This window comes from Camelus dromedarius, chromosome X, assembly GCF_036321535.1.
Source record: "Camelus dromedarius isolate mCamDro1 chromosome X, mCamDro1.pat, whole genome shotgun sequence".
NCBI lineage: Eukaryota > Metazoa > Chordata > Mammalia > Artiodactyla > Camelidae > Camelus > Camelus dromedarius.
The window spans coordinates 53926927-53952472 of record NC_087472.1 but is presented as its reverse complement, the minus strand read 5'-3'; the positions used below and the strand labels follow the sequence as shown (position 1 = coordinate 53952472).

At 33.3% G+C, this 25546-nt stretch overlaps 1 protein-coding gene across 3 annotated transcripts in view; it reads right to left on the bottom strand.

Moving 5' to 3' along the window:
* The window catches only part of BRWD3 (bromodomain and WD repeat domain containing 3), a 122906-nt gene that overhangs the window by 31818 nt on the left and 65542 nt on the right, over positions 1-25546 (bottom strand). For all 3 annotated transcript variants that reach the window (XM_064483010.1, XM_010995273.3, XM_031445623.2), the window contains exons 15-24: positions 18977-19111; positions 17819-17947; positions 16676-16901; positions 11460-11627; positions 9634-9817; positions 7612-7705; positions 5696-5845; positions 4073-4149; positions 3319-3487; positions 2342-2455 (exon numbers count right to left, since the gene is read on the bottom strand). In XM_064483010.1, the coding sequence (XP_064339080.1) occupies positions 2342-2455; positions 3319-3487; positions 4073-4149; positions 5696-5845; positions 7612-7705; positions 9634-9817; positions 11460-11627; positions 16676-16901; positions 17819-17947; positions 18977-19111 (1446 nt within the window). The remainder of the gene's footprint in view (positions 1-2341; positions 2456-3318; positions 3488-4072; positions 4150-5695; positions 5846-7611; positions 7706-9633; positions 9818-11459; positions 11628-16675; positions 16902-17818; positions 17948-18976; positions 19112-25546) is intronic.

The window sequence follows — 25546 nt, the reverse complement described above, 5'->3', positions numbered from 1 at the left end:
AATCCAAATGCCCCACAGACAGTACACAAAGAAAACTTTGGGGACAAGGAGGAAGTCAGGAGACCTGACTGCTGTTGGTGCTACCCTTATAGGCCATGTGACTCTGGTTTTCCACATGCTCACCTGTAAAATGAAGAGGAAACTCTGCTGGCAGAGGTGTTTTAAAGATTAACAACAGTAAGGAGGGACAGAGAAACTAGCATGCATCTAAGTGCCCTACAAATATCCATTGATTTAACCCTTTCCAGAACACTATAGAGGTCAATACCTCTATCCTCACTTTACAGTTGAGGAAACTAGGGCACAGAGAAGTTAAGTAATTTGTCAAAATCTTATGTTCTCCACAATAATTTTAAAGTGGTAGTAGAGATAAATAAATGGAAGAGTGTAACATAAAAATACCATACTATGAGATTTTAAAAATACACTGACATATTCTACCTATCAACACTGTCTAAGGCAGAATTTCTAATAGCTAAAAAATAAGAAAAAATAATAAGCTTTAAATATTAGTATATAAATATAACTATAGGGATAAAAAATAAGTATTCTATTCAGATATCTTTATTATATATTTATTCCTATAATCAACAAATGTTGATCAAGTATGTATGTATAAGGTATTGGATGCTGTGCTAACACGTCAAAATAAAATCCTTTCCCTCAAGGATATGGACAGAAATGTAGATATATGAGCATAATACAAGGCAGAATGTAATATGTATCATAAGAGAAAAATGATTTAGATGGGGAAGCTCATGAAGGAATGGCAGGCAAATGGGAAATAGAAATAACATGCAGGTAAAGTTGGCATTGAAGTTAAACCTTGAAGAATGAACACTGCAAGAGGCAATGACCTATGCGCAGGGGTATTCCAAGCAAAATAACAGGGACTTAACACTTTGAGTAAAAAGTAATATAGTCATTAAGATATTGATTATACAAAAAGTATATTTCTGCCTTTGAGTTCTTTAAAAACATTCTTTAATTCATGTATTTCACTGTCTGATTCACTTAATATACCTTTTCCATTATCTGAACAACTGTCATTACCTAACACACATTAGTCTTAAAGCATATAAGCATGCACTGTGTTTAACAAAATAGAGGAAAAGGTAAATATGGTCCTATAGAATAGAAGAGTCTCATCAGATCATAGAGTATACAGATCCTTATTCTGTTCTAAGATTAATTCAAAATTATTTCTCCTAAGCCTCCATTAAAACAGGCAATAAATATAAGAAATAGTGATTTTGGATGTGTCCCCAAAAAAGCTCTTTTAAAAAAGTTTCTTTATACTGCATTCATTCAGAACATGTTTTATTAAAATAACCACACAAACAAGCATTGCTCAAAAGTCCAATACTTATACAACACATTTAGGGAAGGAAACATTTTAATATTAAAAGATAATCACTGGGACATTGTGCTGTTCACCAAAGATTGACACATTGTAATTGACTGTACTTCAATTAAAAAAAAGATAATCAGCAAATAGTAGCTTATTCATAAGGTTACTTGGTAGCTATCTCTGGTACAAAGCATATATAAAAGGAAATTATAGAAAAGTTTGGTGAAAACTTTATTGATCCCAAGACTTTTAGAACCATTTCCAAGGTTTTGTTCCTTCTTTTATTATAATGATAATATTATATTTCTATTATCAGTCTTAAGTTGAAAATTGTGCATAAGCATTTAATCACTCAAAAATGAATGATTAATCAATGTATCAGAGACTATACAAGCCAACTAGGGCTCAAATACTACAATACTGCCATAATTTTCATAAGGAAATAAAATAAAAATTTTTCACTGTATAGAATTTAAATCAATTTTTGACTGACCAATCATAAATATGGCTATGTTACTCAATCATACATTCAGTAGATAGGCCTTGTTTGTGAAATGACATTCCCTTAAGCACTGAAAGAGGTAATCATTCTCGAGAATATTTTCTATCAGGTTGAGCGTAGGCTGCTTCTTTTTTCTTTTTTTTTTTTTCTTAAACAGTATTAGGACTTGAATTAGGACTCAAACTAGTACTCAGTTCTACTAAGTGGCAATTAAGATAAAAATAAAGATAATTATTTCATGACTTTACAAGCCAATAATCTCAGTGTTTATTGATCATCTACTATACTGAAGACTATGTCAGGCCCTACAAATGACACAAAATTAATAAGATTCAGTCACTGTCTATAAGAAATATATAATTGAACAGCATAGTTAAAATAGTATACATATAACTATACAAAAATTGAGAATATAAATGCCCTAAAACTGGTTAAAGTGAGAGCTTTTGAGGTTCCAACAGAAAAACATTATAACAGGTAACAATTACCTCATCTCCCATCTGTGGGACAAATGGGGAACGTCGTGGTATGGTATCCAAGATCCACTGAGGGGCAAACCATTCTTCATTGGGCTCACCTGCCATAGAAACCAGTCCTCCTTTCTAAAATATAGTTCACAAATATATAAACTATAAATATATGAACAGTAGTATGAAACATAGCAGGCAGAGAATATTTAAAACATCAGGTTATAATAAGACTTAAAATATACAAATTTTAGACATTTGCTTTTACCAATTAATCACGTACAATTTTTGTACCAATAGAACAATCAAGTGAATTCTTTAACATGTTGCTCAATTTTGGCTTACAATATGACACTTTATACTATCTAAAAGCCACAAATTTTACTCTTCATGTCCCTAGAATATCACATAAATTCAAAAAAAGTAACACAATAACTTCTTGCCAATAAAATGATGACAATCAAGAAGATAATTCAGTCTACTAACACAAGAAGCTACAGAATATATACATAATACATATTTAAATTACTATTCAAAGAACTATGTGGATTAAATCTTGACATCGTTCAAATGAAATTATAGTGGGGAAAACATACATCATTTGGGTGAAATAAAAACATAAATAGAAGACCCCTATTCAATTTTTCATATCCTTCCATTTTTTTAAGTCAAAAATGTATAGAAATTTATGACTGGTGACAAGAATAACACTTTTATCCTATAGTGGCTTATTTAAAACTCTACTGCATTTTAACAAATAACTGTTAATATGTTTTAATTTAATAACAATTAATATAATAATGAAAATATCCAGCGTCTACTTTTGATGAAAGAAAAATTTCAAAGACTCATAACATTTTAAAGTCATTTTATACAATTTTACTTAGTTTCTCATATGGAATATTATTTTTAAAAAAAAGTTAAGTACTGCTACTAAATAGTTAAGTACCAAAGGCAAAAACAAAAAAACAACAAAAACATCCTGTAAACTTACAAACCTTCTTTCTAGTCTGTTTAGGTTTCTTTTGCCTCTCGTCTAGTGACTTCAAATTCTCCTCCTCAGAGCTGCTGCATATTTTCCGTGTTGCCTGTCTGGTTTGTCTTTTTGGAGGCTGCAAATTTATTCCAGCATCTGCTGTCCAATCAGAATATTCACTTGATGAATCACTGTAAATAAAGCAAAATTATGAATATGTACATTTAGAAGAGGAAGAGTTTTGCCTCATAATTGAAAGATGATCTTTTGTAATCAGCCAGCATTATAAATGACATGGTTTGATTTTGTTCTAAAAATATTGATAAAAATATCAATATAGAATTTTTATCGTTACCTAAGTGATTTCAGTGAAACACTTCTTGGATAAAGTATAATGCTTAGTTTCCCATAGCAGGATTTAAAATTCAAAATTCCTGTCCAAATCACAAAAGCTTCTTTAAATAAAGATGTTCCTTATCCCTGGAAATGGTTAAATATAGTTGTTTTAAACCTGAAATAAATACAGATAGCCTGCCAAGATGTAGAATCTTGGATTTACAAAGAATCTTATTTTACAGATGAGGGGAACTAAAAGCCCATGGTGACATGCCCAAAAAGATACTGGTAGAGCCAGGATAAAACAACAGGTCTCTGGGCTTCCAACCCAATATTCTTTCTACTATAAAATATTACAGCTTTACCAAATTCCTACAAGAACATAATTTCACATTAAAACTGACAAATAATTTTGACCAAATCAAAACCATTAAAACTACCTGGAGGAACTTTCACTTTGCCATTCAATAACAGGATCCTCTACAGAAGCATCACTCGTGCCAACTGTTTCATCTTCCTGCAACAGAGTCAACAATTGAGATATATGGTTATTATTAACTAGCATATATTACCTGTTTTATAAAACTTTTTATATTCGTCCCTCTAAAAAAGTTCTAGTTAAAATGTATAGAATCATTTTTCTACACATACTTGTAACTCACAGCTAAGTCTATCAAGTATTTAAAAATTTCTAGCATCTACTATCTTATTGATCAGGCATCTTTTATTATTTCAAAGACTCAATAGACTCCTTAAGACTCACAAATATAACCATCTTAAATTTTTTTAAAATCATTGTTTTAAAAATATCTATATGCCTTTAAATAAGTTAATATAATTACTCTCCATAAAAGTTAATAATCTTTTTATTCTGTAAGTTGTCAAATATACCAAAGTAGAGGAAATAGATAACCCTTGCGTACACAACCTCCAGTTTAGACAATGACTCAGTGACTATCTTGTTTTATATGTCCCCTCACAACTGCCTCATGCTCCAGGGATTATTCTGAAGTAAATCCTGAGGGAAAAATTTTTCACTATAAATATTTAAGATTAGGATTCTTTTTAAAATTATAACCACAACACTATTATTACATTAAAACGGTAACATCAATTCTTGATGATGTGATCATTCTTTTCAGATCAAGATTATCATGGGTGGGGGAGAGAAGAAGCGATATCATTGATAAGAGTTAAAGAATTGTGAATGATTGGAGAATAGGTGTACCATACATTGTCAATACATAATTAAACCTTCATTATTCACTTAACAACTACAGCTGTTAAGAGAACAAAAGTAAAGGACTGGAGAAGAGAGGAACATTAAGAAAAGAACTGCTATAGTCTTTATTCCATTACCATGAAAGAAGTAGGTCTGAGAAAAAATAATTACTCAGTAAAATCTCCAAGACTGGTAAAATCAACAATTACAGAAAACATGTATATTTTGATAATTACATAGTCAACAAGTTCTGGACTGCATAGCTAGTTACCACTGTTTATATTCTACTTCTTTCCATTTCTAGGCAGATTTGCTCTCACTGTCTTTGTGATTTGCTCTCACACTCTCAGTATCCCAAAGCCAAACTTTTCCTGGCATATTTGATACTCTCAACCAAGATAATATCTTAGGTATAAATAAGAAAAGATATCCAAAGGAATTCAATATAGTGCTCAGATTTGCTGATTAAATGTCTTATTAATGAATAATCATCTCATAAGAAAGTTATTAAAATAATTTTCTATTAAAGTAACCCTTAAAAGTAAACCCAAAATTTTGTCAATTTAAAAAGAAGTAAAACTAAAGTTTATCAAATTGCTACTTCTTTTTGCAATGTGCAAACTTTCAGCCTTTCATAGAAAAAAAGAACTTTGAAAAGGAATCTAGATACCAAATATGCCTTAACTTCTTTTTGATTTTACAAGGTCTTGGATACTGATTCACTGACAGCCTCATTTTACTAAAATCTAACTGAGTAATCAAAAGAAAAAAAGTAAATCCAAAGTGATGATACTAACTAGAAACAAAAATTACATTGATTAAATAATAGCAGATATCTAACCTCTGAGGAGCTATCTGAGTCTTCCTGTACACCTGAATTTTGACATGATGCTTGGGAAGTATGCTCTATATTGGACCGTGTTTGGTAAGTATGCTGACGCTTGCGCTGTGTCCTTCGTAAAGACCGCCCACAGCTTGGCTGATAATCATTCTGTAAAACAGAAGGAAAATGGACTTAAAAAAATGAAAGGCTCAATGAATATACACAAAAGCACATATATAAGCAAATCAATTTGGCAGGGGTGGGATGAGGGCAGAGGTAAGGGATAGAAATAGATCCCCAAAAAGAAAACCCAAAATACATTTTTATACATTTTTATATTAAAAAGATACTACATTTTATATATTTAACCCACTTTCATTAGTATTGATTACTTTCCTATTTTGAGAACTTTGTGATCAAATTAAAGACAGTGCTGAAAGTCTAAGTTGCCAACAATTTGCCCACTGGGAATTTACATTTACCACATTATCTATAATTTATTACAGGATGAAGCAAAATATCTATATCATATCTATCTACATATAATTATTAATATAACATGTGTTTCTTTAGCACTACAAAAACTGCATTTAGTAAACAGGTCAAAATAAAGATTTATTTTTTAACAACTAAAATGTAAAGTAAAAACTGTTTTATTCTAACCTTTACTAGTATAAAATATTATTACTGATATACCATGTCAAAACTACAATCCTAATATGTCATAGGGAGTAAACAAGTTTAAAGGTCTTATAAATCAGTATCAAGGGCAAGTTTCCTATACATAAATGTTTCTCATTTTCAATATAAATAAAAATGTGTACAGATCTAACCATCCTATTTATTAGTCTCATACAAGTTTGATATTTTATAAATTAGCTTAGCAGGAAAAAGGAATATAAATCATGGATCTTAGTCATTCAAAATCTTGAAGAAAATAATTTTACCAGTGAACATTAAATAAGCTAATAAAACCTGAATAGAAATTAAGAAAGTGGGTATCAAAATAATCTAAGTATATTTAGAGATAGTCATGTGATAATTAACTAAAATTGTGTTTATTAATATTGAAAAAACATTTAAAATTCAGTATTCATTGCCTAGATTTCCTTCATAAAATTAAAATCAACTTAGACTTTCCAATGTACCATACTCTTCAGGAACAGAACTATACATTCAGGACCTGGAAACAAAATTATACATTCTTATGCTACTAGTTTGTTCAACCTCAGAGTACTAGTAAGGGGCTTACCACACACCTACTGGAGTATAGGAAACTTACTCCCTGCTTAGCAGTTTCTACTGGGAATATGCATCTTCCTAATATACAGATCAGGTTTTGTTCCTGTCTAAGCAGGCCAGGAGTAAGCCGAGGGCAGGGGTTAGCAAACTTTTTCTGTAAAGGGTCAAAGTATAAACATATCAGCTTTGCAGGCCATATGATCTCTGTTGTATCTATTCAACTCCATATAGCATGAAAATTGCTATAGATAAATATATAAATGAATTGGTGTGGCTGTGTTCCAATAAAACTTTATTAACAGGAATAGGCAGTAGACCAGATTTAGCCCACGAGCAGTAGTTTGCCAACCTCTGGCCTCGGCTATCTGAGCATTTGTTTTATATTGTGATTAGTGATCAGGCAATAATTTTAAGGTTCTACTTAAACTATATGAAAATGGTATTCTAATACAAATATCCTATATCTACAATGATCACATATCCTAGATTTTGGGGGACAGTCCTAACATTATTTAATGTTATCCTTAATAATAACCATGTATCTCAATTTGGGGTTTTAAAAAAATAGGTTCCCTATATACAGACACCTATCAAAATAATCCCTTAATATGTTAACTACCACCTTTAAAAAATCTGGTATCTGCAAATATTTGCAAATAGTGTATCCCAAAGTACCATAAAGCTAAACTTACCCTTTGGGTAGTATAAGATGGCTTTTTCTTCTTTTCAACTGTATAAAGACTGATTTCTATGTCACCTTTTGCAGTTCGACATTCTTCCTGAACCCTAATAACAAATTAAAGGTCAAAGTAACAGAAAATAATAATAAGCAAACCAATGGTTTAAGAGTCAGATAATTAAAACCCTTTTAAATGTAAAATTGATCAATGTAACCATTTTTAGGTGTGTAATTCAATAATGCATGTACCTTTTCAAATTAGAGTTTCCTCTGGATATATGTCCAGGAGTGGGATTGCTGGATCACATGGTAAGTCTGTTTCTAGTTTTTTTAGGAATCTCCATACTGTTTTCCATAATGGCTGCACCAAACTACACTCCCACCAGCAGTGTAGGAGGGTTCCTTCCTCCACACCCTCTTCAGCATTTATCATTTGTGGACTTTTGAATGATGGCCATTCTGACGGGTGTGAGGTGATACCTCATTGTAGTTTTTATTTGCATTTCTCTGATAATTAGCAATATTGAGCATTTTTTCATGTGCCTATTGCCCATTTGTATGTCTTCATTGGAGAATTGCTTGTTTAGGTCTTTTGTCCATTTTTGGATTGGGTTGTTTGTTTTTTTCTTATTAAGTTGTATTAGTAGTTTATATATTCTGGAAATTAAACCTTTGTCAGTCACATCATTTGCAAATATTTTCTCCCATTCTGTAGGTTGTTGTTTTGCTTATGGTTTCCTTTGTGGTGCAAAAGCTTGTAAGTTTAATTAGGTCCCATTTGTTAATGACATATTAGTTGTGTAACCATCATCACTATTTTCAAAACTTTTTCATCACTCAAACATAAATTTTGAAATCATTAAGCAGTAACTCTTTATTTCTCCTTCCACTAGCCCCTGTTAACTTCCTAATGTACTCTATGTCTCTGAATTTTCCCGTACTAGATATTTCATAAAAGTGGAATCATACACTATTTGTCCTTTTGTGTCTGGCTTAACTCACTTAGCATAATGTTTTCAATGTTTATCCATGCTGTCTGTAGCAAGTATCAGAGCTTTTAATAGCTGAATAATATTCTACTGTATGTATATATCACATTTGGTTCATCCATTCATATGCTGACAGATACTTGAGTTGTTTCTACCATTCAGCTATTATGAATAATGCTGCAATGAACATTGGCATACAAGTATCTCAGTCTCTGCCTTCAATTCTACTTTTAACATTTTGAGCAGAGAATTATTTCAAATTGCCCTACTGCCAGGGGGTAGCATTCACTTTACAAATTAGCTATGTCTCCTTTTTTCTTATTGCTGCTAAAGAAGGAGAGGGAGAAACCAAATCAATTTTTCTACTTGTTGGCTGAGCTGGTAACAAGTTTTGTTAGGGAGATATTATGGTTGAAATGGATTTTATACGTTCTCTGTCAATGTCCTTTCTCTTTTTTAAAATCTATTTCTAGTTGCTATGCATTATCTGGAGTTAGTATTACAGCAAATGTTAAGGTTTACAAATAAGGATAGGGATTCTAAGTTTGAAATTCATCCTAATGAAATCCTTCCATCCAAAGAAGTCTACTTAAATGACATTTCTAAATACACCCTAAGCACTGGGGTCTACTAGATATCTATGGTGCACCCCCAAACTGCTCCAATATTGAGTTGATGGCCTTCTCCTCAGAACCACTGTTGAATTTTGGGTCCATTTACCACTGACATATTTAATTACATATGGCTTCATGTTATTACTTAATAGCATTTGTATTCTTATCTTCTTATCTTTTAACCTAGACTATAAATTTGTGGAAGACAAAGATCATGCTTTTCATTTTTTAGTATTCTTCAAACCATTCAGCACAAAGCCAAGCAATTTTAAGATAATCTTTAGTTATCAAATGAATTAATGGAATAATGTGGAAAAACTAATACATGACTCAGCTAAATAAAAAAAGCCTTAGTTATTAGACTAACATACTACATTTTAATGTACTTTCTAAGTTCTTACTTTTCTTATGGCTGTTACTATATTGACTCACCGACTAACCCCATTATTTAGTTCATTGACCACCACTCTTCTGCTCCATGCCATGAGATCTCGTTCAGTGGCCATCTGGCTCCGGGGAGCATTGTAATGCATTTGTCGGACACCTTCAATTTGACCACTACGTCGGAGCCCAATATTTGGGGAAGAGGATATATCCATATTTGGATTTCTCAGAGCTAAAACAAAAACAAAGAAAGGTACCAGTTTCTGAGCAAAGGCATCAAACTTTTTCAGATGAGAGCTCTAAATAAAATAGGAGATTTAAAGGTAGTACTGCTGGACAATACTGCTTGCTATCCCTTTGTTACACATTTTCTGTACCCTCTTTATGCTTTTTATAGTGCTATAAATAAAGCAGGCACTCAATAAATATTTAATGTCTCTATAACTTTTAATTTTTTTCAAGACACTTTCTGTCACCTCCTAAATGTAAATACAAAGTGTATTTAACATATTTGGTAGATTATAAATATTTATTAGTACTTAAATTCTATCTTTATTTAGCCCATTAAAAGATTTCCGAATAAAACTCCAATTAGGCTTTCAAAATAGTAAGAGAAAATTTGTAAAAAAAATTTTTTTATGTATCAAAATTTCATTTTCAAAATTAATAAGGGAAAATAAGCAATAGAAATTTTACTTTTCTGTTTTAATCCTATAGTAAGGTCCCTGTTTATTTTTATTATATTTGCAAATAAAACAAAGATGGAAATGGAAACAATAGCTGTTAAAATAAGCACCATAAAAAAAAAAAACTCAAAACAAATGAACATTGCAAAGAGAAGTCAGTGGGGTCCCTTTGACTAACAGCATTTCAAATCTATGCACAGGAACATAGTATTAAAGGTAGTGATCTCTAAATCAGGGTTCTAAGAAAGTTTTATGTCTTAGGAACAGAAGGTCTGGACATATGATCATCAATCCACTTTTTATCTTGTTCCAGGTTAAGGAAAGCTTAGCTGAGTCAGGTACTCTAAATGACCTGAACAAAGAATGTTTTTATTTTAATTTTATGGAATACTAAAGACATCAGGAAATGAGTAAAATTCCCTGTGCATCACCTCAAATTTAAATCACCTTATTCATTTCTGTAGACTCCAAAATGTCACAATACCCAAATAAATGACCCCAATAATATGTGACAAGAAAGACATTTACCAAAATACCATAAGAGGACTTCATTTTAAAGTAAAACTAAGAGTTCTTGAAAAAAGTAAAACAAGCCAAGATTTATATAAAACTCAGAAGCATTGGCACATTTCATGTAAAGTGAAGGAAGAGATAAAATAGATTAGAATAATACTTGTAATTAAGATTCAACTTGTGAGAGTCAACTAAGAAGTTACATCTATATTCCCTAAGAGGTCTTCTTATCTTCCAGTGTATTTTTGTAAATTCAAGAGAGAAAGATGATACGTTGCTCCCTTTTCAACAAAGGGAGATAAATTTTTTTTGGTAGTAATCTTTAAACTTAGAGTGGTTTTAATTTTGATAACTTTATAGGTTGGTTTCCCTACAAAGGGGTTGGACTTATTATAGCACTTTACTTATTAGAACAAAGGTAAAGACTGCAAATACATTACTGAGTTAAAAGAAAATAGTATATGAAAATACACCATCTATATTTCTAGGTGATGCCAAGTCACTTTAGGCACAAATGATAATGAGATTATGGCACTTTGGTGTATCTGTTATCACAAAATGTAAATTACCAGAAACATTGTTTTTATTTAAAAACCTAAAATGTTACTCATATGCAATTACTTGGTAGAATTAAAGTACACTCATCGTACCTTTTACAAATATATACATACTTACCACCATTAGCAGAATATGATCTATTAATTGGAAAATGTGGAACATCTCCTTCATTAATTAGCCTCAGATCTTGTTCTCTTTGTAACTCCCTGATTATTCCATCAAGAATGCTCTCATCTTGGTCATTGGTTTGCTGCCCAATTACCTGCTCTACCACTTCACCATCACCTTAATGAGATCAAAGGTACAAAGCCACAAAATTATTTACATTTCAGTATAACAAAAATGTAGTAAATCAAGCCTAATCTATAAATTTCTAGACAAATACTTTAAAAAGAATTCAAGTGAAAATAAAGCATATATCAAACAAAATGTTTTTTACAGAACTGTTAAATTTTTTGACATGTCAGACTTTGTATTTGACTTAATCAATGTCCTCAAATTATACATTACTATTGAGGGTCTTCCCATCTTAAATAAAAATTATTCAATTATTAATTTTAAAATGAATTTTCTCTATGGAATATTCCAAGCTAAGTTGGGAGTAGAGATCTTATTAAATTTTAACAAATTCAACCAGATACCTAAAATGTTTTGCATCTTTCTTTCATGAGAATTTCCTTTCTGAAAGAAATAAAAATTACGGTCTTTCAAATACTCTCTTTTGATAATACTTCAGTATATTGATGAGTATAAAAATTATTTCTTATACTGAAATTCAATGATTACATTTGAATAAAATATGAAATACACACTATATATATACACATATACATATATATATATATATCACTATCCTGTATACCAGAAACTAACACAACATTGTAAATCAACTATACTTCAATTAAAAAAAAAACTTTTCACATAAGTTCCGGTCAAGATGGCAGAGTGGTAGGACCACAAGCTTGCCTCTCCTCACAACTACAATGAAACCACAACTTAGTGTAAAACAACCACCGAAAAAAGACTGGAGCCTAGCAAAAAAGATTTTCTGCAACTGGAAACATAAAGAGGGAACCACAGCAGGATGGTAGGAGGGGCGTGCTCAAGATATAATTAGGCCCAATACCTGCTGGGTGGTTGACCCATAAGCTAAAGATTTGTTAAGTCACAGAGGCCCTACCACAGGAGTGAGAGCTCAAAGCCCCATGTCAGGCTCCCCAGCTCGGGTACCGGCATTGGGAAGAGAAGCAGACCCCAAGACATCTGGTTTTGAAGGCCAGGGGGGGCTTTGCTCTGGGAGCCTCACGTGACTGGGGGAAATGGAGACTCCATTCACTTGAGAAGCGTACATGGAAACTTGCATGCACCAGACACAAGGGCTGAGGCAGTGATTTCATAGGAACCTGGGCCAGACCTGCCTGCTGGATTTGGAGGGTCTCCTGGGGAGGTACGGGATGGCTGCGGCTCACTCAGGGGATATAAAAGCTGGTGGTGGGCATTCTGGGAGTATTCATTTCCATGAGCTTCCCTGGAGGCTGACATCTTGATTGGATCATCAGCACCAAGACCCAGCCCCACCCAACGGGCTGTAGGGAAGCCTCAGGCCAAACAACGTACAGGGTGGGAGCACAGCCCTACCCAGCAACAGCCTTCCTAAGCCACAAAGGCCTCTAGACATGGCCCTACCCACCAAAGGTCCAGGACCAAGCTTCACCCAGCAGTGGGCAGGCACTGGCTCCTCCTGCCAGGAAACCTGCATAAGCCTCTAGTCCAGCCTCATCCACCAGGGGCACATACTAGAAATAAGAAAACAATAATCCCAAAGCCTGTGGAAGGAATCCACAAACACATAGAAAGATAGATGATATGAGGCGGCAAAGAAATATCTCCCAGGCCAAGGCATAAGATAAAATCCCAGAAGAAGAAATAAGTGATAAGGGGATAGGCAATTTATCTGAGAAAGAGTTTAAAGTAATGATGGCCAGGATGTTCAGAGAACTCAAGAGGAGTATACATGCACAGAGTGAAGTTTTTAGCAGAGTTGGAAAATACAAAGAAAACCTAAACAGAGTTGAAGGATAAAATCACTGAAATGAACAATACACTAGAAGGAACCAAGAATAGACTAAATGAGGTAGAAGAACAGATCAGTGAGCCGGAAGACAGATTAGTAGAAATCACTACTGCAGAACAGAAAAGAGAAAAAGAATAAAAAATAATGAGGATAGTTTAAGAGAACTCTGGGACAACATGAAGTACTCTAATGTTCACATTATAGGGGTCCCAGAAAGAGAAGAGAGAGAGAAAGGACCTGAGAAAAAATTTGGAGCGATAATAACCAAAAACTTCCCCAACTTGGGAAAGGAAACAATCACTCAAGTGTTGGATGCACAGAGAGTACCACACAGGATCAATCCAAAGAGGAACACACAAAGGAACATAGACATCAAATTGACAAAAATTAAAGATAAAGAGAAAATATTAAAATTAGCAAGAGAAAAGCAACAAATAACATACAAGGGAATTCCCATAAGGTTATCAGCTGATTTTTCAGCAGAAACTCTAGAGGCCAGAAGGGAGTGACATGATATATTTAAAGTGACACAAGGGGGAAACTTACAACCAAGAATACTCTATCCAGCAAGGCTCTCATTCAGACTTGAGGGAGAAATCAAAAGCTTCACAGATAAACAATAGCTAAAAGATTTCAGCACCACCAAATTAGCTTTACAACAAATGTTAAAGGACCTTCTCTAGTCATCAAACCGTAAGAAAAGAGAAGAAGAAGAAAGAGAGAAAAAGAGAGAGACCTACAAAAGATTGCTTTGGCTGTTTGAGGTCTTTTGTGGTTACTTATAAATTTTGGGATTGTTTGTTCTAGTTCTGTGAGGAATGTTGTCAGTAATTTGATGGGGGTTGTGTTGGATCTGTGGATTGCTTTGGGTAGTGTGGCCATTTTGATAGTGTTGATTCTTCTAATCCAAGAGCACAAGAAATCTTTCAATTTCTTTGTGTCATTTCGTTTTTCAGAGTTTAGGTAACCTCCTTGGTTCAGTTTATTTCTAGGTATTTTGTTGTTTTTGATGTAATGGAAATGTCTTTGCCTGTTACAAAATTCTGGTTTTTGAAGAGAAAAACAAAAGTGAATGAAGGGCTGCAAATGGCAAAATATCCTTCTTTTTTGTAGGTGAGTTGTATCTATCTATCTATCTATCTATCTATCTATCTATCTATAAAATATATATGTTGCATCTCCATTTTCTATTCAACTGCTTATGTGCACTTAGGATGCTTCCATATCTTGGCAATTATAAGTAATGTTGCTTTTAATAGCAGGGTATATGTATCTTTTTTAGTTAACTCTTATCTTGCGGTTGGCTTTATTCCTTTGATAACTATGTAAGTTAAAAAAGCTAAAGCTCTAAACATTCTTAGAAACAATGAACAGTACATATATGTAAATTAAAAAAATATGTGCAGTAAAAAAAAAAAAAAAAAAGATCTATCAAGCCATGAAAGAAACAGAAGAAACTTAAAACACATATTACTAAATGAAAGAAGCCAGTCTGAAAAGGTTACAAACTGTACGATTCCAACCAGATGACTTTCTGGAAAAGGCACAGCTACAGAAACAATAAAAAGATTGTGGTTTCCAGGGGTTTGGTGAGAGGGAGGGAGGGAGGAATGAATAGATGGAGCACAGAGGATTTTTAGGGCAATGAAATTACTCTGTATGATACTATAGTGGTGGCTACATGTCATTATGCTATTTGTCAAAGCCCATAGAATGTACAACATCAAGAGTGAACCCTGATGTAAACTATGGACTTTGGTTGATAATAATGTGCCCATGTTGGTTCATCAATTATACCAAATATGGCACACTGATGAGGGATGTTGAGGGTAGGGGAGTATATATGTGTGGGTGGGGAGGGCTATGTGGGAACCCTGTATTTTCTGCTCAATTCTGTTGTGAACCTGAAACTGCTCTAAAAGAATATAAAGTCTATTAAGTTAAAAAATACATATATAAGAATAAAAAAATTTAAAAAAAACTTTATTTACTTCTATGATCTTTTTCTTTCTTAAATACATTTTAGATCTGTTTTTCATCTTGTCCTCTAGTCAGATTAAATGGTATCTAATAGAGTAGTTAAGTGATCAAGGCTTACAGGAAGTAAAGTATGATAAAAAAAGAATATGAAAACGAATATATGTATGTTCATGTATGATTGAAGCATTATGCTGTACACCAAAAATTGACACAACATAGTAAACTGCCTATACTTCAATAAATATATATATACTGAAAAAAATAAAATATAATGAATTACAGATTTTTAACTCAATGTTTTCAGTTTTATCTCCTATTTAATATTAATGGTTCCTCCCTTGTTTAATAAATATGACATCAACAAAGTAACTATTAGCATATGTGTAATACCATTTCATTGCTCTACAAATCTTTAGGAGAGAGAACATAAAAGTATGTGCAACATTTCTTTCTATAAAGGTCAATTCAAGACTTAATTCCTTAGTCAGGATATAAATTCCATTTGCAAATAAACAAGTCACTACTTCATACCTGAAAGAAAACCTACAAGTAACAAACTAAGATATGAAGATATTTTGGTGTGTTGGGGGGTTGGGGAGGGGTGGTGGAGGCAGTATACCTAAGGGAAATATGCCAACCAGAGGAGTTCTTTTGATAGAGAATAGCTTATTTCAATGTCTTATTCTACCACCCTCCCATACAGCATCACACTCATCACTGCTTCTTCAACATCCTCTAAGATTGAGTGTTGGTTAAATAAATACTCACAGTCTCCCTCCCCAACACTCAATAATTCTTCAACATTTCAAACATGAGGATGGGTAAACAGCACTTTTCAGTTCATAGCTTTTGAAATTTCCTCTTCTTCAGTCCATTAACTACAGACTCTCAAATTAAAATACCAGTACTATGAAGAGTGGAATTTCATCAATTATAAAAGCTTGACACATTAAAGTTAGTATATTTAATCATCCTAGCGGTCAATACTGTAAACAACAAGATCATACGTATGTTCAGGGTTCTAAGGAAACAAGTCAACACATTCTCTGCATCAGTGTACTCTTGTTTTTCCTAACCCATTTATCTGTATCCAGGTGAGATGTAAAAGTACACTGGTGTGGTAAAATGTTCTATGTAACTGAAAATTAATAGAAGTATTAGGAAAAATATATTATAACCTACTACAGAGTTTGGCAGGGGGATATATTATAGAAAGAACAGCAGCATCAAGATAAACATTTTACAAAATGTTTTCAATTTAATTTTGTAAATAACATACCATTTGCCACATATCCCAGCTGTGGTATAAGTTGTTCATCTTTACAATTTTCCCGTCCTGGTACTAGCCTTTGGAATTTTGTGGGATGAGGATTTCCATCAACATCCACCAAGAATGGGGGAGGCATGAGATGAGGAGCTTGTTGGGTTTGTTCATCCAGTACATAGTTGTTGGCATCACGGATAAGAGGTCGATAATCCGTATGGAAGAACATCTGATCTGGAATCTTTATGACAGATTTTTAGTATTTAACGTGCACAGAAAATTTACAGATAAGCATTTATTTTCATTCCTAGAGCACATGGGTTTTTCAAATCAGACAATTTTTGTGTCACTTTTTAGTCTTCTATTGCCAAATGTTCACTCAAGGTAGAAGTGAATCACCTAGATTATAATCCTATCTTTTCTCCACAAAACCCTACAATCTGTATTACTTTCTGGTCCTATATCATGTTTCTCCAATTAGGATAGTAAGAAGCAAAGCAATAACACAGTAAAGTTAGTTATTTTTAAGTTGCAAAAAACACACAAACTTCTACAACTATTTTTCTTGCTTATTTGTATTCAAATAAGAATAGATGGAGTATAATATAAATGGTGAGGCAAGTAAATATCAACTGTGTGAAAGACACTCAAAGGTGATGAAGTATTGAGTTGAACTAAAAGATCTGAGTTCTTTTCCAACTCCAAGATTCCATAATCTATCCCCAAATTCACAGCTAATAAAATATAAGGAACCAGTTAAGTTAGGTTCCAAAGTATTTTAACAAGATCAGTAATAGGTAAAGTAGCCAAGCAAGAAAATAAACATTCAGTCACCAGCTGTTTATTCCCAGTTTGTGAGAAGTAGAAGATGTAATCTGGTGAAGTTTTTCTCTTAGTATACCTGAAAGGCAGTACAGAGGATATGTTCTAAGGAAAAAGATTTCCTAATGAATTTTTTATATCTACATCACCTTATATCTTAATAGTAATTTGAACTGCCAAGCCTTATGTTCTGGCAGTGATGAAAATTTTACCAAAAAAGATGACTTCGTTACCTATTGACATATAGGGAATCTTATTAACTGGAATATTTCCAGTAAGATTTATGAATAAAACAATCCAAAATTACAATTTACAAGAAAAATTAAATGTACCAACCTTTTCATAGTATTTACTGCATCCAAAACCAAAAAGCAGCAAATGCCCATGAGAATCAGTGCAGGCAAAATGGTTTCCATCTGGTGAAAATTTACAGTCAAACACTGCACCATGGCCTTGGCCTTCAATCTGAAATTTAGAGGAATCACTTTAAGACATCCTAAGAGATAATTTTCAAATAGTAAGTAGGCAATAGCTTCTGCTTGCTTGGATTCTGTGTTGCACCAACATCCCAATGTACTCTCTGACTTCTGTAGTCAGAACCCTACTGTAACAGTAAAGCTCTGAAAGACATTAGGGAGAATCAAAATGCAATGGATGGTATCAAATATTGCTAGCAATGTCAAATCTCAAGAAGTACTAAATACATAACTGAGGAGAATTTTAAAAAAGACCTAAACACAACCAAACTGACAAAAATGCTATTTCAGCAAAGTCAAGATATTATCTTCATATTTAAATTGTAATGAAAGCAAGCTTTAAAATAACCATTTTAAAATTAAAGCACACAAATCAATTTCACTAGCAAAAGACAGAGCTTTATTAATGCTCTGGATCTATATAGAGACAGTAAAAAGGAGCTCAAAGGCCAACGATTTAGAAATTGTTAGAACTATTCTTCAGAAAGGAACACTAAATATGGAGAAAATGAATATTCCCATCACTATAGGAGGGTGTTCTACTGGGAGACCAGATAGCTCACCAGATTTCCATAGTTTGTATGAAATATATCTTAGGAGTATCCATATATCCAATTCCATGTGTGCCAAACAACTTCCTGATTGCTAACTAAGCTATATGGGGTTTACCAGAGGCAGCTATAATACAATCACTGTTGTGATTCAATAATTAGGAATAAAGTTTAAACATTAATTTTTTTGTAATTTTGGTTAGTGTTAGCTCCAAAAGATTATTAAATTTAGGTTTCTACAATTTAGAGCTGGGAACCAGAATTTGGAAAATGCTATAACCACAATGAGTCACCCTAAAGGCATAATTCTCGACTGGCCTTACTCTCAGTTCTTCAGTCAAATTCTAAGTTATTATATGGATTTAAACAGAGGTGACAAGAGGTTATTTGGCACTAAGTATACTTTAATTACCAATTTGTCATAGAAAAGTCTGTTTTAATATGCACTAAGCATAGATTTTTCTTACCATGTTAAAATAATTTCGAATTTTGGTCCCCCGGTCAAGGTCCCAAATAAAAACGTTCCCATCATGACCTGCCGAAAGTATGATCCTTTGATCAAATGGATGTGCTTCCAAAACAAATACTTCATCATCATGTCCCTGTGATAAAATCAATAATAAAAATGAAAAGCAATACCAAATATCTGGTTATTTGGTTAAAAGATCTCAGGAGTATGTTATCAATCTGGTTAAGATGAATTCATGCACACAAATTTAATAGCATTTACTAAATGGACACTATAAGAAATAGTTCAGTTAGAGTTCCTTATATGTTTAAATGCTGATTTCATAGAGTATTCAGTAAAGAAGAGACTCAAAAAGGTGTTTAAAATCAAGATAGTCTGAAACAGTTACATTTTAACCAGGTCCCTGATGTAAAATTTGTATTTCTAGGACTCTGCTATTTAAAAGGACATAGAATATGTAACAAACAAAATTTTTTATTAACACCAATTCTGTCAGTGATAAGAGACAAACCTTCATTGTTCTTTATCCAGAACACTCTATCACTGGTATTCATAGTGTACTTTGGGAGGCCCTATCATACATTCAAACAACAAAGTATAGTGGCTCTGCCCCTAATCTACTTCATAGCTAAAGGTTTCATCTAATATGCTATCTGAAAAATGGGTCTGCTCTTAAAAAAACTAAATTTGAAAACCAATGTCCTATGTATATGTTTCCCTTTCAATAAAACAAGGAATATCACTATCTTTATAGACCTTAGATCAGGAGTCTGCAAACTATAGTCTTCAGGCCAAATTCAGCTCCCCATTGCTTATGGACTCACAGTATTTGAGCTAAGAATGTTTTTTACATTTTTAAAAGGTTGTAAAAAAAAAAGAATATACAACAGAGACCATATGTGGCCTACAAGGCCTAAAATATTTACTCTCTGGCCTCTCAAAAAAAAAGTTTGCCAACACCTGATTTTGATCATTGTTGATTTTTCTTAACTCCTGGCTAGAGAATACATGATTAACAACAGGCTCCAAGTCTTGGAAAAGAATGCAGAACATCCTGAAGTTACATTTCCCTCAGGAACACATCAGCATATTACACATAAGAAGCTTCTACAAATAATCATATATACTAACAGAAAACTCCCCTAACTTGGGAAAGGAAACAGTCACCCAAGTCCAGGAAGCTCAGTGAGTCCCACACAGGGTCAACCCAAAGAGGAATATACTAAGGCACATAGTAATTAAATTCACACAAATTAAGGATAAGGAGAGAATATTAAAATCAGCAAGACAAAAGCAACAAATAACATACAAGGGAACTCCCATAAGGTTATCTGCTAATTCTCAGGCCAGAAGGGAGTGGCACAATATATTTAAAGTGCTGAAAGGGAAAAACTTACATCCAAGAATACTCTATCCAGCAAGGCTCTCATTCAGACTTGATGGAGATATCAAAAGCTTCAGAGATAAACGAAGGCTAAAAGAATTCAGGACCACAAAACCAGCTTTATAACAAATGTTAAAGGAACTTCTCTAGTCAACAAAGCACAAGAAAAGAGAATAAAAAGAAGAGGGAAAAAAAAAAACCTACAAAAACAAACTCAAAACAATTAACAAAAATGGCAGTAAGAACACACCTAACAATAATTACCTTAAATGTAAATGGATTAAATGCTCCAACCAAAATACATAGACTGGCTGAATGGATACAAAGCAAGACCCATATATATGCTGTCTACAAGAAACCCACTTCAGAGCTAGAGACACATGCAGGTCGAAAGTAAGGGGATGGAAAAAGATATTCCATGCAAATGGAAACCAGAAGAAAGCTGGAGTAGCAATACTTCTATCAGACAAAATAGATTTTAAAATAAAGACTGTTACAAGAGACAAAGAAGGGCACTACATAATGCTTAAGGAATCAATCCAAGCAGAGAATATAACAATTATAAATATATATGCACCCAAGGTAGGATATATACAGCAACTTTTAACAGACATAAAAGAAGAAATTGACAATAACACAATAATAGTAGGGGATCTTAACACCCCACTTACACCAAGAGACAGATCATCCAGAGAGAAAATCAATAAGGAAATACAGGCCTTAAATAACACATTAGACCAGATGGACCTAATTGATATCTATGGAGAATTCCACCCCAAACCAACAGAATACACATTCTTCTAAGGTGCACATGTAACATTCTCCAGAATTGATCACATTCTGGCCAACAAAGCTAGCCTCAGCAAATTTAAGAAAATTGAAATCATACCAAGCACCTTTTCAGACCACAATGCTATTGGGATAGTAATCAACTACAAGAAAAAAACTGCAAAAACTGCAAACATATGGAGGGTAAACAATATGCTACTACACACCAGTGGATCATGGAAGAAATCGATGAGGAAATCAAAAAGTACTTTGAGACCAAAGAAAACGAAAACACAACAATCCAAAACCTCTGGGATGCAGCAAAAGCAGTTCTCAAAGGGAGGTTTATAGCGACACAAGCATACCTCAGGAAGCAAGAAAAATCTCAAGTAAACAACCTAACCTTACACCTCAAGCAGCTGGAGAAAGAAGAACACATCCCAAAGTTACAGGAAGAAAATAAATCATAAAGGTTACAGCAGAAATAAATGAAATAGAGACTTAAAAAAACAGTAGAAAAGATTAACGAAACTAAAAGCTGTTTCTTTGAAAAGATAAACAAAATTGATAAGCCTTTAGTCAGATTCATCAAGCAAAATAGGAAGAGGGCTCAAATTAATAAAATCAGAAATGAAAAAGGAGAAGTTACAACTGACACCACAGAAATATAAGGAATCATAAGAGCTACTATGAGAAGCTATATGCCAACAAAAATGGCAACACAGAAGAGATAGACAATTTCTTAGAAAGGTACAATTTGCCAAGATTTAACCAGGAAGAAATAGACAATATGAATAGACCAATTACCAGTACTGAAATTGAATCAGTAATTAAAAACCTCCGAAGAAAACAAAAGTTGACGACCAGATGGCTTCACAGGTGAATTCTACCAAACATTTAGAGAAGAGTTAACACCTGTCCTGAAACTATTCCAAAAATTGCAGAGGAAGGAACACTTCCAAACTCATTCTATGAGGCCTAATCAGCCTCATACCAAAACCAGACAAGGATATCACAAAAAAAGAAAATTATAGGCCAATATCACTTATGAATATAGATGCAAAAATTCTCAACAAAATACTAGCAAATCTACTCCAACAATGCATAAAAAGGATCATACACCATAATCAAGTCAGATTTATCCTAGGGATGCAGGGATCTTTCAATATATGCAAATCAATCAACGTGATAACACCACTTTAACAAACTGAAGAATAAAAACCATATGATAATCTCAGTAGACACAGAAAAAGCTTTTGATAAAATTCAACACCCATTTATGATCAAAACTCTCCAGAACGTGGACACAGATGGAACACACCTCAACATAATAAAGGCCATATATGACAAGCCTAGAGCTAACATCATACTTAATGGGTTCCCTCTAAGATCAGGAACAAGACAAGGATGCCCAATATCACCACTTGTATTCAACACAGTTTTGGAAGTCTTAGCCATAGCACTCAGAGAAGAAAAAGAAATAAAAGGAGTCCAAATTGGAAATGAAGAAATAAAACTGTCAATGTTTGCAGATGACATGATACTATACATAGAAAACCCTAAAGAAGTGACCAGAAAACTATGAGAACTCATCAATGAATTTGGTAAAGTTGCAGGACACAAAATTAATATACAGAAATCAGTTGTATTTCTATACACTAACAATGAAATAGCAGAAAGGGAAATTAAGGAAATGATACCATTTACCACCACGACAGAAAGAATAAAATACACTGGAATAAACCTACCCAAGGAGGCAAAAGACCTGTATGCTGAAAACTATAGGACACAGATGAAGGAAACTGCAGATGACATAAACAAATGGAAAGATATACCATGTTCTTGGATTGGAAGAATCAATATTGTTAAAGTGGCCATATTGCCCAAGGCAATTTACAGATTCAAAGCATTCCCTATCAAATTACCAATGACATCCTTCACAGATCTGGAACAAAAAAATGTTAAAATTTGTATGGGAACACAAAAGACCCTGAATAGCCAAAACAATCTTGAAAAAGAAGAATGAAACTGGGGGAATCATGCTTCCTGACTTCAGACTATATTACAAAGCTACAGTAATCAATAGAGTATGGTACTGGCACAAAAACAGACACATAGATCAATGGAACAGGATAGAAAGTCCAGAAATAAACCCACGCATGTATGACAAAGGAGGCAAGAATATACAATGGAGCCAAGACAGTCTCTTCAATAAGTGGTGCTGGGAAAACTGGACAGCTACCTGTAAAAGACTGAAATTAGAACATTCTCTAATACCATGTACAGAAATAAACTCAAAATGAGTTAAAGACCTAAATGTAAGACCAGATACTATAAAACTCCTAGAAGAAAACATAGGCAGAACACTCACAGACATACATCACGACAATCTATTTTCTGAACCAGCTCCTGCAATAATGGAAATGAAAGCAAAAATAAACAAATGGGATTTAATTAAACTTAAAAGCTTTTACACAGCTAAGGATACCATCAACAAATGAAAAGACAACCTACAGAATGGGAGAAAATATTTCCAAATGATGGGATTGACAAGGGACTAATTTCCAAAATATACAAACAGCTCATACACCTTAATGTCAAAGAAACAAGCAACCCAACCCAAAAATGGGCAGAAGACCTAAACAAGCAATTCTCCAATGAAGTCATACAAATGGGCAATAGGCACATGAAAAAATGCTCAATATCACTAATCATCAGAGAAATGCAGATCAAAGCTACAATGAGATATCACCTCACACCAGCCAGAATGGCCATCATTGAAAAGTCTACAAAGGACAGATGCTGGAGAGGGTGTGGAGAAAAGGGAACCCTCCTGCACTGTTGGTGGCAGTGTAGATTGGTGCAGCCACTATGGAGGACAGTATGGAGGTTCCTTAAAAAACTGAAAATAGACTTACCATGTGATACAGCAATCCCATTCCTGGGCATATATCCAGAGAAAAATAAAATTCAAAAAGATACATGCGCCCCAATGTTCATAGCAGCACTATTTACAATACCCAAGACATGAAAACAACCCAAATATCCATCAACAGATGACTGGATAAAGAAGATGTAGTAACATACATACAATGGAACCCTACTCAGCCATAAAAAAGAATAAAATAATGCCTTTTGTAGCAATATGGATGGACCTGAAGATTATCTTTCTAAGTGAACTGGGCCAGAAAGAGAAAGAAAAATGCCATATGACAGCTCTTAGATGTGGTATCTAAGTAATAATAATAGTAGTAGTAGTAGTAATAATAATAATAATAATGGCACAAATGAATTACTTATTATTTATAACTTAGATGATTGATTTCTTGAATATGTCTAAGCACATTTGACTGTCCTTTATGATTAGATTATCGCATTCTGTTGATTCTTATTTTGTTTTTGGCTTTATTCCTTTGATAATTATGTAAATTTAAAAAGCTAAAGCTCTAATCTGTTCTTAGAAACAATGATCAGTACATATATGTAAACTAAAAAAAATGTGCAGCATATTGTACATATTGTATTTACATGCAATGTAATGTATGTGTGCAGTCAAACTGTAATAATTCTACCTAATAAAACTGAAAAAGGAAAAAAAATGATCATATATTGTGAACCTAAAAAGTGTATTTTATCTCAAATCATACAAAAATAGAATAATATTCTACCATATTACCATTATGGACAAAAATATAGTTTACTGAAAAATAACTGCAGACTGGCTCAAAACATAAAGCATAAGATGAGGAGGTAAAATCCCATTACAATAAATACCGTCACAAAACTCTTTTCCCAATGACTAACAAAAAATATTTCTTTGTCATAACAAAATCTCTTGTTGAATAATCAGTTTGATATAGTAAATACTTTCTCAGTTTCCTAAGCAGTAAACAATAAAATTACCCTACTAAACTCAAATGATAATGATACAACTATATCAGTGTACATTAAGAAACAGAAACTTATTAAATAGGGGGGTTTATTTTTGGTTACAAGGACACAGTCACTGGGTTACAGGAAACAAAACCTAGTCAAATTCAGTAATGTCTTAAGATTTATCGTCTGCTCAATTTTTATTTATTAAACAAACACACCTCTATTTCTACCACTGCCACAAAAATCCAAATTATCACCATGCCCGATCCTAGCGAGAATCCTACAGCACACCCAGAGTCATTCTTATATCCATTCCAAACTATTCTTTACTCTGTTGCTAGAAGTGCAAGGTATTTTTTAAAAGAAAATTTACATATTATCCCTTTGCTTTTAAACATTTTAAGGTTGTTCTTTTAGTCTTAGGACAGATTCTACAAGACCTTGAATGGTCTGGCCCCTGTCCATTTATCCAGTCCTATCTGGTGACACTCTTTCTACTATCTGTGCTCTAGCCAAAAATTGGCTTTCTTTCAACTCCTC